The 16311-nt window shown below is 36.6% G+C and overlaps 1 protein-coding gene across 6 annotated transcripts in view; it reads right to left on the bottom strand.

The window, feature by feature from the left end:
- TCF12 (transcription factor 12) overlaps nucleotides 1-16311 on the bottom strand; it is a 160771-nt gene that overhangs the window by 114608 nt on the left and 29852 nt on the right. For all 6 annotated transcript variants that reach the window (XM_082290808.1, XM_082290811.1, XM_082290810.1 and 3 more), the window contains exons 4-5: nucleotides 3980-4053; nucleotides 1993-2061 (exon numbers count right to left, since the gene is read on the bottom strand). In XM_082290808.1, coding sequence (XP_082146934.1) covers nucleotides 1993-2061; nucleotides 3980-4053 — 143 coding nt within the window. The remainder of the gene's footprint in view (nucleotides 1-1992; nucleotides 2062-3979; nucleotides 4054-16311) is intronic.

Below are 16311 nucleotides of genomic sequence, written 5' to 3'. Positions count from 1 at the left end.
TAGAAAGGTAAAAACAAGACTGGAGACTAGAAAGAAAAACAAGCCCCACAAAAGACAAACTTGGTACACAGTATTGTATCTGGACTTCAGTACAACCATTCAAGAATAAGGCAGGCCATCAGCACTTCATAGAATTGCACTGACTTGCTAACTACCCTTCCTGAATTATTCCTACAAACAATAAGGCTTTCCTACTTTTTTCACCACTCCCCCCAACAGGTATCTTTTCAAATTATTCATTTTTCTAACAAAACAGTTGGCCTATGCAAAAGAGAATTTGCTCACGGAAGTCATTAATGTCTCGATTTGTACTTTTTCACAAATCTAAGATCATCACAGGAAAAACAAACAAATACCCGCTGCTCTTTCGGTGTTAGAACACTCTTTACCATTAGGTAATAAAAAGACAATGCTCCTATATAAGGTTTTTTCAAGCCTGCTGTGATTCCTTACCTTTAATGTTACCTCAAAACACTATTGAAGTAAGAAGGGTTTAGCTTTCAACAAGGTATTACCAGACACTCTTAAAATAAAATAAACTGCTCTTACATACGAGAGAAGGTTCTAGTCTGAATTAATTATTGATGAAAAGATTAAAATACCTGACAAACACCCTGCCCCAAGCACAGGAATATATGTCTAGTTTCCACAGTGAAAAGTTACCAATATGTCTTCCCCACTTCCCAAAAAACTGTACCCATACCAAGGTTCTTCAATAATTCCATAAATAAATCAAAAAGAGTAGGTAAACAAAGATAGTAAAGTTTGCTGATAACAAAACAAAATTTTAAATAATCCTAACTAAATGTTAGTGCAGAGTTGCAAAGCAAGTTCTCCATGAAATTGGTAATAAAAGAATAGATAAAATTTGGTGCAAATAAATACAAAATGAACATGTTCAAAAATAACTTAATGTCATAACAATGTGGTAACTGTGGTGCAACGTAAGAGAAAATACTATTTTTCTACACAGTTTTTAAAAGAGTATCACTTCACAGCTCAGTGACAATCAAAAAAATGACTTAGTAACAAGTAAGAAAGGAACAGAGAATAAATCTATCATTACGTGAGGCAGAAATTTACAGTATACCCTCCTCTAAATTTACAGTATACTCTCCTCTCGACTAGTGCACGTAGTCATAATCACCCTAACTCTGAAGGTATACAGAAGAAGCAGAAAGATTCAGGGAACGGCACCAAGAACTAACCGCAGGTTAGGAGCAGTTGCTATACAAGCAGATACGAATAAACTACAATACCCCAGCTTGGTTGAGGAGAACATAGAGGTGGCATGTAAAATAAAGGTGTTTGTGAGGAAAAGAATAAAAATTATGAAGTACATCAGTAACAAGCAATCATTACTATTTGGAACACAGAAACGTGGTGGAAATCAGTTACATCACTGGGCGCCACATATAAGACAAAAAAATCAATAAGTTTTAGGACAAAATCCTCAGAATTACTGTCAAAACTATAGCCAAAGCCAGAAAAAAAATCACAAATATCAGAGAGCAAGCCCACCAATAGCTGTAAGGACTATGTCCAAAATGTTGCCTCTGTCCAGGAAATCTAAGCCAAGAGCTGGGGTTTTCCTAAGAGAGAACACAGTAAAGGTGGCAAAATATTTGCCCTATACTTACACTCTTTCCTTATGCATCATTGCTGGCCACAATCAAACCATTTGTACTGACCTGAACAGACCTTCGGCAGGATTTGGAAAAGAAAAATGTCCTTTAGCCAGTATTCCACCATCTTTTTTCATTAGCCTTCAATAGGTATGCACTAAACTATCACTAAATTCCATTTCTATTCAATTGAAAACTGCTTAACTTTCTGTGTCTTTGGAAATTCCAGCCACTAGTGAGCCAACACTTTAAATTCTTAATATTTTGTCACTATATTGTAACCTTTAACAGAAAACTCCAGTAGTAGGCTGCACATTGATTAAAAAAAATTTTAAATCACACACAATATAAAAAGAATAAGTGGTACCTCTTGAGATTTCAACTTTTCTATGTCTGTGGAGAGGTCTGAGCTTTTTCCATGAAGACTGCCATTTTCCTGTAAACAGACAAGGAAGCAGTAAGAAAAATTAGGACAAGAATGACATTCTATATTGAAATAATGGGGAAAAGCACTGGATTAGAAAGTTGAACATGTAAGACAATTACAACTTATTTAAACTCTGTGTTAATCAACACATGGAACAACCCAGAAATGTAGAAGGCTGTGTATCATTTGCCCCGCCTTCTGAGAAACTGATCTATACTCTTACAATACAGACCCACACACTCATTTTAGCACTTTCTCGAGACATCTGGTCTAGCAGCACACGTAGGAGTAGACAGAAGTTATCGTTATTCAAAATCCTGAATCAGTAATTTGCCTCATTAGTTGAAAGAAAACCAAAAACTAAAGGCCATACATCATAGCCAAAATTTATGCATGTAAGCTTGATTCAAACTGGTAAACAAAGTCCAGTGCTTTTTCAGTGAATTCAGAAGATAAATTCCTGTGTTCTACTTTTTTTTTTTTTTTTTTTAACATAAGATTCCAGCCACAGGACAAATTAATATGTGACTCTTAATCCTTACCAATTCTATACACAGAGAATATATATTTCTAGTGTTCACTTTTCTGGGGAGAACACAGAAAACTCCATTCAGAGTTTTCCTGTGAAAAGGAATTGAGTTTTCTTTAAAAGAAAACTCTTGTAACCTAAATGACATTGCAGATTAACATTCTTTATTGCCTCATGAAAAAAAAACCAAGCTAACATACAAGAATCACTGACTTTATATTATTCAAATATTAGCTGGCTGATCCTCTAACATGAAAAAAAAAGTGATTAATACAGCCACACAGCCAATGAATCACAAGCTCAAACTCCAGTTAGGTCAGCTTAACTCATAATTGATTAAAATTGATCAGCAACATAATAAATTAGTGTAAAAACACCAAACACATGGTAAAAATATGAGTTACTTAAACCTGCATAATTAAGATTCCATTTTAAATGTAGACGAGGCATTTGAAGGTTCTACTCTATGCCCCAAGTTATGCAGGATGTTTTAAATGAATGCCTAATTTCCGCGTTGCACAGAAATATTTCTCCAATACATTAAATACTTCTACATTTATTATAATTTATTTACTAACGATCAATGGAAAAATTAGGACTTCGTAAGAAATCTTTCTACTGCTTTCTTCCAAAGTAAGGCAGAGGCTTTAACAGCATCCAGTGAGCTGAATAAGATCTTGCAGCCTACCCATTTCATTCCACAGCACAAGAAAGCTGCAAAGGTGCAAGTGCTAACACAACTCTCTGGCTCAAAGGCACTGAAATCAGAACATAAGGTATGCTGTGTATATCCAGTTAAGGTACTTAGCTCATTGTCCTTTTAGAGAGTAAATATTCATAAAAAGAAAATGGAGTAGATGAAAGGGAATTTGAGTTACTAGGAAGAAGATTGCTTTTGACCATTGAGTTCAGTTTCAAATGGTCATGTTATTTTAGGATATCAGATACTATCAAGAGCCTTCAGCTCAGTAAGTGGGATGGATGAAGCTGGAACGAGAACAGGAGGAAAGTATTTAAAAAGAAAAGCCTCTCTTCAGCATCATGACAGCACATACTATAGCTGGTTTAACAGGGAGGAAAGCCTTCCCCACACTTTGCCAATAAATCTGCTTCCAAGTAACATGACTTCTACTTTCATTTTCTGTAAATAAAATATATGCTCATCATTCAAGCATACAGTTACATATGGTTTATTTTCATTAATTCTTAGCCTATATATTTTTTAGTCTTAGAAATCTAAATTGCTACTGTAGCCCATCAAAGTCATTAAAGTCTCTAAAATATGCTAATCTGTGTACTTAAAGGAGTTTCCCTTCAAAAACTTTGCCAAATCATCTGCTGATTTATGCTGTACATTCCCATAAACTTTCATTATGAATTATTACATGGGTATCTTACCCTTGAAGATTCATATGAAGGACTTGGCTGACCGCTTGTTCCCCAGGATGTGGCACCTGTTCGCTCATCCATACCTAGAAATTAAAAAAAAACAAACCAGACTTATAAGAAATGATAGCAAAACCAGTATTCTCTGATAAAACCTGAAAATATATTCATCCACTTCCATACACTTAAAGTAAACTCATCTGCTTTTGTATACTTAAAGCAGTGTTTCTAAAAGCAAAACTTCGGATGAAGAGTTTCCTTATTAATTAAGCTGGCTACAGAGGAACCTGTTCATTTGGACACCTGCAGCTGCTGAAAACAGGAGCATAAAAAGGCAAGAAATTTGCCAACCTGCAGAGTCTGCCCTACCCAATCCATAAGAAATTAGCATGAGTAACAAACCAAGCACAACGATGTGAACATCATGGCTTTTTGAACAGCCCGATTTATCTGCATCTCAAGCAAGCACTGAATATTGCAGCACATAGTGTGAAACACATACTTGTTATCTACTCTTTGCTCATGTCTTGCTTAAGTATTGTAAAATGTGCAAAATTATTTCCCCCACTTGGCCTTTACATGACACACAAGATATTTTAGCATAATGGGGAAAATAGGCAAGACAGACTGGTTATATTTCAATGGCTTTAAAAACCTCAGAGGATCATGGTCTCTGCCCTACTAAAACAGTAATATTTTCTACACTCTGTAACGGTTCTTTTAGAATCAGTTCCCTTTATGCAAATCCAGGTTATAGCTCACAAGAGAAAGGGGAAGGAAAGGACGGGGAGATCTTTAAACACTGTATCAGAACATATATATATCCCATGTATTATCCAATTTCTATCCAAATTTAATTGGTCAAACCATCTTTAAACCACATGCCCAAACAGCTAATTGCAAAAGCACCTGAATTCCTATAGCAAATTCCTTCATTAAGGATAAAGCTAATATTCTAACAATTAGGTTCCTGATTATCTGCTTCACAAGATATTTTTTTGTAATATGTGGAACACATCCTAAACTGCAGGCTTCCAAGCACTTTGGCCTACAAAATGCAGCTCATTACTTCCCTATCACATGAACTTCTCCCTTAAAGAGTTTTGATATATAGCATAAATTTTTTATGTAATATATACTATGAACTATTTATGAAGTTTTATAATGTCATAATTTATAAATAAGAACTAAGTGTCCCAATTTATAAATAAGAGTAGAATGTAAGCTACTCCATACAGTCATCTCTAAACTCTAACTTTATATTGCAGCTATAAAATTTTCATGCATATTTCTCAGACTGGACATGCTGCAAAATAGAATGTAAGCTAATACTGTAAATAACTACCTATGGACCACTACTATTCTAATCATTATTTCCTTAAGAAATGTGCTTTATGAAACTATAAAATATTATTTAGACGAAGACAGCCTGCAAAAGGGAACGTTAAACTGAAAGTACAGTAAATCACTCAGATAAAAACTATAGACACTTTTGGCGTACTGCAGGAAAGATCCTCAAGGTTGACGAACACTCTTTGAAAATGCAAGACCACCACTATACTGAGCCAGCAGTTTGGGGAAGTTTACTGCATTTTGCAGCTGACAGTACTGTTGTTGTTTCATTGTAACTGGTCCAGGAGCTGAGTAAAGAGTCGTGGCTGGCACTGACAAAGGCAAAAGTAATCTTTTGGCACAATTGACTCTTTTCTGCCAGAAACAACAGTGCTAGTAATCCAGTCATTATCATAACATGTCTTCCATTGCCTTAGTTTCAAAAGATACATATGTGTGGGGAGAAAAGGAAAGTATCTTACTGCAAGACAAAGTCCTTGGGAAAGTTTAAGATACAGTAGGTTATATCAACCCATTTCAGGAAATATGTCAGTAGATAATGGTTATGCATAGAGCATTCAGATGCATGACCCCTAATCAGTAAAACATGCTACTCATTTAAAAATGTGAGTCAGTGCGACATAAGGACTTACGTTATGGTTCTGCTAAATCAGCACATGTACAGCTAAAAATTCTAGTATTTTAGTTCTACCATTTGAATTATGCAAATAAATTGTTTAAAGAAACTGCTCTAAGCCAAAAGGTAGCTGTTTCAGATGGGGAAGAAAACTAATTTCTGACTAGTTCCCAGAATTCTTTTTTCTAAAAAAGCCCAGTACAGTTAGCTAGAGTAGTAAACTTCCTTTTTGCTGCCAGGTGTCTTTTTCCTCCTTTTCATTTTTTCCTCCTTTTCAGTTTTTTTATTCTTACAAGCCCCAAACAGGCTTGCATGTAGACCTGTCCCTTACACAAAATTTTCACACAAGGAAGATGCTTTCACATTTTAGATGCTCTGTGAAGGCTACAAGAAAAAAGAAACCCTATACTGCACGCAGAATGATACCCCCTGCTGCCCTTGGTCTCCATCAACCTAAGACACCAAACAAGTGCTGACCCAGGTATTCAGCAACACTCAACCAGGAAATCAGATGTGCGCCTACAATGGTGTTCAAGGAATCTCTTCTGCTTTGTACACCAATGCGTTTTCCATGGATGACAGATGAAAACCACCCAAATGCTGGATGAGACAAAGACCCAGACAGTTTCTAGCAGGATGAGCACAAACAAAAAACAATGCATACTTTAACACAGCCGAAGGTAACTCTGTGTAACTGAGCCAGGACCATCAGATTCACCTTTTAGATGTGAAGATCCTGAAGTGGTGAACACTTGGTAAGAAATAACATGGAAGTGATCTATAGTAATAAATTCAATAAAGTCTCAAAGCATAAGTATCACAAAAAGAGTTCTAGTGTTTTCCTGGGAAATGCAAAAGAGAACAGAGGAACTAGGGGGATCATCACCTTTGTATAACCCCTTCCACAAGGAAAGGCAGTGAACAATTGCACTATCTATTAATTCATCATGGATGTCAAAGGGCACGGGAAAGCTGTGACAGTTAACAGAGCACTGAAAGACATGCAGGACAAGGCTGCAGTATCTCAGCCACTTTAGGTAAAGCAAAAAAGGTGGAAATTGAACAACTGTGTTGTTACAAAGGTCCAGTAATGCAGACTTGCATTCAGGCAGACAGGGGTACAACAAGGTTCTACCCCCACTTCCTATTTTTAGTAGGCATTGAGGACGGAAAGTAATTGAAATGACTCATGATTTCATAGTTCTCAATTAAAATTGACTAGTTCCATAGCACATATGCTGCAGTTTAATTAGGGAGTAATACCATAAGTCTAATACCACGTTTGTTCGAGCGGGTTCAGCCGGCAGTCTGGGGCTGGGCTGGCTCACAGGGTACCTCCACAGCACTCACTGCTGCTGTCCCAGCAAGGACACTCCTGACCTTGGTCAGCCGTGCACACAGAGCACAACCCAAATCCAGGAGCCTGGCCAGCCCACAGGAAAGGCTGAGTGTTCCTCACTCACCTCGGGGAGACCCAGCCAAGTCATGAGGATGCTTTCTGGCTTTATGCATTGGGTTCTAAACAGGCTTTGCTTAACATCACATTTATGAACCTGCTGTGAGCATTTCAAGCTCTTCTAGAAGAAAACCTGAAGAAACCTGTTGCCTCATTATTTCAACATATGTATTCATTCTCAAGAAACAGATTCAAACATTCATCTAATAAAAAAAAATTGGATCTTACAATCAAACTGAAATGAAGGTTGTTCTTGCTGGCATAAGACAAAGAAGACTATATTTAAAACTTATTTCAAGAGACACAGGCTCTAATGTTCGTGTAAACACGATAATATACTTTATAGGGTTACCATCTGCTACGATGTTGATCAAATAAATGATTTGACAAAAAAATCACATTGTAGGTTGTTATACTAGGTACTCAAGGTATGAGTTTCTATCTTTTATAGCTTCTTTATCCAATTTTGTTTCAGAGTAATGATATTCCTTCAGATAAGATTCAACATCTGAAATCAATTACAAAAAAACCTACAGCACAAACCATAACAGCGTTGATTGTGTTTTGCATTTCAGACACACAAACAAATCAATCTACCATTAGGCCATATATTGCAGAAGTCTGTTGTGAAGTATGATACCAATTATTGCCCAAAATTATATTTTAGGTCTAGACTTTCTGGTAAGGAGATGAAAAGAGTAATAAGAGTGGATGGAGAAACACTATACTCAAATATTTTAACTTTCAGTAGGTTAAGACTAGTTTCCAGCCTCTTCTTGGTATTTTCAATTAAAACTACTTCTCTTTTTACAGTAGATGTAATATTTTTAATAAGATAATAAAAATATTTATTTTCTAACAAAGAACTCAAAATTCACAAGTCAGATTAAAAAAAAAAAAATCAATAAATAAAGACAAGAAAGTTCCACACATTTATTACTCAGGAAGTGGGAGGAAACATGGACGACAAGGGGACTAGCAGGACACTCAAAACCAAAAGCAGCTTTGACAATAGATACAATGTGGTAGGCTTAAAATATCCAAAGCTGAGGGCATTAACCAAATTGAGAAGAAACATGAAATGCAGGCCACCTACCAACAGTCTAACCACTTAATTGCCAGTGGGATAAATTCAGATGCAACATTATAATTAGGCAAAAGACAAACCACTTTCATTTCAAACTATATAAATAGAGAACTTTCTCTCCATCCACCTTCCACGATAAAGGTGGAGCAAGAGGTAGTGCGAAAAAAAAAATTTTCAAATCTCAATGCATACTGTTTCTTGGAGAATGTACTAATTGTCTTCCAGCATATGAATACCAAGCTCCCCCCCATCCCTCCAGATCAAAAAACAAAGTTCCTCCCCAGTAACAGAGTTGCTTATTAGAGGCACCAGTGGGAGTAGCAGAACAGTATCCTTTTTTGTACCTTTGCTCCAGAGAAAATGAATGGAAGAGCTATGGATATGTCACAGAAACACCATCTTGAGTCTGTCATCTAGTACCAACTTTGGACTTTACAATTACTTCACGGAACTTCCCAAGATAATTTTATTAAATTGCACAATGCTGCTCACTCTCCTCCCTGTATTGAGTCGTAGTGTCACAGATTGAACACTTAATTCATTGCGCAGTGTAAAAGTGAGATCTCTCCTGGGCTTACCTATCAGTTTTCACATCTTTCCCCACCTGCCCAGCCAGGTTCATAACCATGGGAGTTGAGATTTTTAACTACCAGCTTCTAATGGCAGGGGTTTAAAACTACAAGGAAGCCCTGCAGGGACTGAAGGCCTGCTGAGGGGACACTGGTTACCTCAATTAGTACCCATAAAACACTGGCTTCCATTTGAATATTAATCTTTGCAAAGATCATTTCAAACAGGTGTACAAACTATCAACAGTGATTATTAATAGTAGCAAAAAAATTTATATTCATTTTTGAAACATTCTTTATCCCAGAGAATTCCAGAGCATGATTATCTGACATGGCAAAGACTAAATATCTACTATGCCAGTCATTGTGGAAATTATTTGAAGAAAAGTCAGAAGATATGCTATACAAAGTTAATTTCTATCTATAGAACAGGTAACCACAATTAAAACTTCAGAAGAACAAAATTATTCAAATGGGAGGAATGTACAGCAAGTACAAAACTTACCTAGGCAATAACCAAAACTTAGACCAACATTGGCAGGTATTAAAAATTAGTTGTAATCTAATATATCAGCAAATTGAATTCTCCCTGTATGTAAAACTGTTTAAAACCTATACTTTCATACAGAAAATTATTTGCAAGAACAGTATTTTCTCCAGACAGAATTAAACTTCTGGGTGTATGCTTCTTCTACTTTTTCTAAAGCAACAAAAGACATTGTATAAATCCAGAAAACAATTGAAAAAATCCATGCTGGTTCAGAACAACTGACGAAAATCTTGAATATATTTTTAAAGTGTCTATTAGCATCAAAACTCAGTACTGGTTCCTGTATAACTATCACGTATGTTTTAGATTTGTTTCAACTCATTACCTAAATACAATTTGCTATAAAAAAAAAAAAAAAGGCAATTACTACTTTTAACTTGATTTCACAAACAGTCCTATTCATTTCTTGCAATAAGACCTATGTATTCCCTAAGAACAACACTGGATTATTAATTCCTGTAAGAGCAGTGCCCTTACAGAAATGTCAGAAATTACCTGCTTCTCTTTCCTCATATTCTCTGCTTCCTAGACTCTAAATCATGTCACTGAACACACCAAGTGACCTGGAATGGCCTGGACACTTTAAATAAAATACAACACAACACACTCAAAATAAAATTGGAACTGGCATTTCCCACACAAACTGTGCTAAACCAGAAAACTGCACATTGCTACACCCATCTTGCCAGAAAAAGTACATCAGGTACTGTTCAAAGAGGAGAGCATATTTACAATATTGTATGCAACATGCATTTGTTAGTTGTGTGTAGTTATTCAGAGTTCAAGCAAAAGCTAATGACAAAAACTATAAAAATTGGCATTTAAACTATTAAAAAAAGGAATTTTCTTATAAATCCACAGAGGTGCTCAGAGGACTATACAGTAAAGCTACAATTCACCCCTCCCAAAAAAAATTCCCTATATTAATACAAGTTTTAATATTATTCTTTGATCAAATTTGAGGTTAAAATTCTAAAAAAAAAAAACCCTGAAATCCTAATCTTCATAAATTATCCTGTATACTAATAATATTTACATGTGCGCACACAGAGTATATTTTGAAGCCTCACTGGTTACAAATGTGAATAAAGTACACCAGCTTAGAGATCGAGCCTTTAAGAGGGGTACAACCCAGAGCTTTTATTCACACTCAAACACACAGCTAAACTGCTATTAAATTGCATCGTGCTGCTTATTCCCTCTCTGTGTTCAGCCATGAAGTATCAGGCTGAACAGCTCTAACATGCAAGTCTCAGCCCTACAGTACCAGCTATCAAAATAATCCATTCTACTGGCAAATTTTCCTGTGGTTAGTTCAGTTATGACTCAACTGCTTTATATAACCACACACTTTAAAATATAGATATACACATATATATTTATATATACACACCAAATCAAGGCCAGTGTCACAAGACTGCATACACCAGGCCAAAAATATTCTAATACGGCCTCATAGGCAACAGCTACTGTTACCAACTGTATTACAACATGATTGTACAGAAAACTGCCAATTCAGGCACACAATTAATCTGAGTTACACAGTGTGTAACTGAGGTGCTAACTCTCATGAGCAAAGAAAACATGGCAAGTGCGACAGCTTTTCTAACAACGTGTCTAAAAATTTTAAGAAAAAGTATTTTTAATCATTTATGATATCACAAGGGTCCAGCAAATTTTGACCCGCTTGAAAACAAATTCTAAGATCAACCTGAGGTCAGTATTTTTTCATGGTGTTAGCGATTGCCATGCATCTTTATACACACACAATTAAGATAACCAATTGCAGCAAATTAAAATTACTTTGTTGCTATTTAGAAGATCATTAATACTTTAACACTAAAATATTTCAAGGAAAAAGAGACCCTCTGACATATCAAGCAGAGAGTCGGGGTGGGGGGGGCGAGGAAAAACCTGATAAAGTTTTTGAGAAACAGCATATATTTTGACTTTCCAAGTTCATGAAGGTGAATCAGTGGAGAAATCAAGCATCAGACAAAAACCTTGTAATTTAGTGAGGCAGAATTTTGAGCCTTAAGTATAATGGCAAGCATACTATACAGTATAGCCAAGGAAATGCCAATGTAACTCCACATTTACAATAATGTGATTGGAAACAAAGATATTTACAGATACACAGTCAAGATCACAGAAGCCTGAGTTGGAACTTGAGAAGATCTAGACCAAGCCATTTCATAAAAGAATGTGGAAGAAAAGCTATACTTTGCTAAAGTATACAGTATCTCTCTATCTGATTTTTGGCATTCCTACAATACTGAAATCAAAAGTCTATTACCAGCAGCATGGCATCTCAGTGTCTCACATTAAAACAACTATACACTAACATCTTACATTTTTCATAAAACAAAGCATGTAGAATACAAAGAAATCTGAAAGGTTTTCAAGTTTGCCTCTAGACAGGCATGTCTTCAGTGAGATTATTTCTTACACTTCCTTGCTCTAAAGAGCACATCTAAGTCAGCTGCAGGAATTAACTCTCATTACTAAGCAAAACAGAACTTACACATCAGGGTTGTGTGAACTTCAGTTTGTCATGAGAGATTTCGGGTTCTTTCAATACAGCTGGGGGAAAGTGTATACTGTATGAAAATTTCAGCATTAAACACCCTCTTTTAACTCTGAAAACAAAGTTTATCTGCTCAGTATTTAAACAGGGAAGAATGCTTAATAGATAAATGGAAGCACTGCACATCTGCTCCTAAACACAGCACCTAAGCCAGAGCTGTGGTAGGCTAACTCTAAGTTAGATGTGGAAAAAACAATAAAATAAATATAGCCAATGTTGACTTAGGTAACTATTACAACCTGGCTCACTTATTTCTCTCCTCTTTTGCATAAAATCAAGAAGAAATCCTCCATACTGCATCTTCAATCAAGAAAGAAGCTTTTGCGATGTTAGGGCTCCGCTATTTGTCCTGCAGCACAATGAAATGCCTACCGGTTTGTCCAAGGGAAAGGTAGCACCTTCTTGCCTCAGAAAAAAAGCTGCCTAGGGCAAAATGTGTTTTTTTCTATTATTTTAGGCATGAAGGGAAAAAAAAAAAAAGGCTTAAAGTAAACTTAAAAGTTTCTAGAAGCATCTCTACTTGCATGCATATGACTGATAATTTGAAGTGATGGAAGTTAGTAACAGCCTGCCGTGTCAAGGTCTACTTTTTCCAGTATGCATTTTACACCAACAAGTGCTTCCCCCTCCATAAGCAAGTTGGAATGTAGTAAGGCTCTTGCCAGATGTTCTCCTTCTGCAGAGGTCCAAAACCAACAGTTCTCAATAATTCCATTACTTCCAAAAGTCAAAGCCAGAATCCAGTCTGAACAAATGGAGATCTGGCACAGCCTGTGCTGCCAGCAGGGCCCTGAGACACCTTAAAAAAAACTCAAACTAAAAAAAAAAGCACTCCAAGAAACCTTTCTTTCCTTAACACTGAGACATTTCTTCCAACAGCTTATTAGACAGAGATTTTACAGGTATTGTTAAATTTCATTCTCAAATTAAGAAAAAATTATGTTCTCCGACAAAGGAGAGTAATGTGTCTTTAAATGTGCCAGGTACCATTACAACAGTTCAGATATTTTCTGAATCAAGCTCCTTGCTGCCTGGGCTGTTAGCTGCCTCCTGAGGCAGGCAGGCAGGCTTTGTGTTGACAGCTCCCTTAGTGTGAGTGGCAGTAAATGATGGTGTGCCCACAATGCTGGAAAGCTGATATGATACAGTTCAGTCTCCTACATCAACAAACGAGGTGGAAGGACGACTGGTGCCTGATGTTAATGGGCCTTGCACTAATACACAGCAGCACTGCAGCAACTGAGATGTCTGAGGGAGCCTGGTTCACCTTCTATCCCCCAAAACATTTGTTTTTCTTCATTAGGTGTTTCTACACTTTCCCATTTTTTAAAAGAAAGGCTGTTCCTCCCCTTGAACTAAGATGTGTCACCACAGTTCATGGCAGTACTAAGTCGCATGACACCTGTGTTCACTGGTTTCTCCCCTCATAACCAAAAGGTATCAGCTGATCTACTGATTTCTGCTGCACTTCAGGACAATCCACATTTTAATGCTCTTCTGGTAGTATATCCACGTTGTTAGAGCTTGTAATTCTGGAAAGACTACCCTTAAACAACAAAATCACACCTTTAGAGGATCAGCAGCACAGAAGTAACAACTTCCTAGAGTAATCAAGACTGTGTTCAGCATTGTGGTCTTTAAATGCTAAAAAATAATTAAAATAGTTTAACTTTGCTAGTTTAGCAGAAACATGCAACTATTATGAAAGTAACTTATAGTACTATCACACTAACTAAAAAAACCAACTTACTTTTCTATTCTAGAAAATAACTACTAAATCTGACAGGGTCTGGCTCTGGTGGAAGTGAATCCAGAAATATCTCCATCTGCTAGTGAAGATGTTGAGATTTCTCCAACTTTACTTCTTAACCAAAGACTTTTTTTCCCTATTTGAAGACTTTACTGATCTTCCTTTTATTTCTTCCGCTAGCTTTTCATTTAATACTCCATAGTCTGGTTCAACTGCATAGCATTTCTCCTTGGCTTAAATCCTAAATATCACACTTTTTATAGAAATCTGAGTTTCAATGCTTTTCTTGTAACAAGTGTTACATGAGTTAAAACACTCTTAATAAAATGCACCTAGAAACCATGCATGCTTCAGAAGCAGAACTTTGACAAAGAAGTTAGAATTGGAATTTATAGTCAAGTAACCCATTTAAATTGCCTTCATACTCTAACAGCTGGAACAGACATACCTGTTGCTGTTCAAGTGCACTCATGCCTTTGTTTTTTTTAAATGAGGGCAAGTTGCACTTTGAATACAAAATAAATTTGCTGTTGCTGCCTCTTCAAGTATGCTGTTACAGCAGTTCTGTAGGTTATAGTGAGAAAATACTGAAAGCCAATAAAACATGGTAGACAGCTCTTCCATGGCAAAAAGCAGCCTTACCTAGTAATTATCCTTCTTACAATAATAATACGGTATTAAAGACTTTAAAACATTTACTTAAGTAGTCAGAAAGCAAGTAGCAATCAATAACTAAGTATTTTTCTTTAATTCCTCCTCCCAGGATGTTTTAAGTGTCTCTCCTTTTTCAAAAGCACCAAATAGTCTCATAACTTCATTCCTGTAAAAATTACACCTTAGTTTTAGGAACCAATTTCCAGGGATATTTAATCAGAACACAGAAGTGAATGATTTTACATTAAAATTAGGAAAAATACTCCAAGTTTAATGTAACAGATGAACAAGAATAAGAAGTGGAAGGATTCTAAAACCCTTCAGTGGGTTTTAGAATCTGCCAGCACAATGTCCAACAGAGCCATCAGCCAACCTGCAAGTACAGCCCCACAAAACCTCCTCTGCAAAGTGAGCCTTCACACAGGCTAGAAGCACTTCCCAACTCCAACAAGGGATTCTGATGCAGGAACCACTGCCAAACAACAGCTTATGCGTAAAGGCTTATGTATGCAAATACAGCCTATCTTCCCAACAACTAAGGGCTGGCTGCCACCCAAAAGGAGGCCATCCTGCTTCCCTTAACACTTCACCGTCCCCACTGCCCACAGCCTGGCTCTCATGTCTTCTTCTCTCACACTAGCACCGGGGTTTTGTAGGGACCTGCAGTAAACCTGTTCAGGAAGAAACTAGTAGAAAACAGACCCCTAAAAATAACAAACCCTCACTGGTTTCTGGCCAGACTTGCTCACAGAAGTATTTCACTACCGGGCCAGAACAGCACCAGTGCTGGCAGAAAGGAAAGGAAGAGCATGAGAATCAAACAAAGCTAAAGTCAGGGTTGTCAGGTCTTTGGCCCTTCCCCAAAGAAGGGCCAGGGAAGCCAGCCCATCACTTCTGAAGCATTTACTACCTCTGAGACTGGCTGCATTTAAAAGGAAAAAAAACAGTGATTTTTTTTTTTTAGGGGAAAAAAATAATAAGAAAAAACCCCAGCTATCACCATGTGGTGATGCATAAAATCCTGCAGTCTACTTTGAGATTACTGACTTTATTGAACCATTGGTACTATGCCAGTGTGTGAGAAAAATAACTGAAGAAATGCATGTTTCAATTACATTAAACACTAATAATCTCATAAAAATCTTTAAAAGATCAAATCTGCTCCATGTTAGGGTAGAGACAGGTTACCAGGAAGTTCAATGTTGCCAGAAAACTCCCACACATACTTTATTGTTCACTTACTGGAATTTTAGCCAAAAGTCAGAAGAAGACTAAATTACTTCAAAGTAAATGGCAACAAAACCCAAGCATTTTGCTTCCCTCTGTTTCTTCTGTAATTCCAAAGAAAAAAAGAATTTTTATTTTAAAATTTCAAAGTATGTTTTGAAATTTAGCCAAAATGAGTCTTGAGTTCTATGTGCCCAATAAGCTTCTTCTATGAATTACAATATCCCATTTTCTCTTTTGCATTTTAGAATGCTAAGCATTGCCAAAACAAGTCAATTTAACTACATTGCCTCTTTGGGTGGTGACTTTGTTTGTCTTATATCCTGTATGCAGCTCTCTGTATAGATGCTTTTAGCTCTGGCAACAGCTTTCAGACTTTGCTTCACTTTGTACTTTACTTGTTCATACTGCAGCACTCCAATACAATGAAATTTGTATAAGCACCCAGATTTGCTCAACCACTAAAAATAAAAATGTTACCATTTATAAGGGTTA

This window comes from Coloeus monedula (genome assembly GCF_965178545.1).
Source record: "Coloeus monedula genome assembly, chromosome: 14".
NCBI classification, from domain to species: Eukaryota; Metazoa; Chordata; class Aves; order Passeriformes; family Corvidae; genus Coloeus; species Coloeus monedula.
The sequence above is the reverse complement of the archived record's forward strand: the minus strand, read 5'-3'. Positions and strand labels throughout refer to the sequence as shown.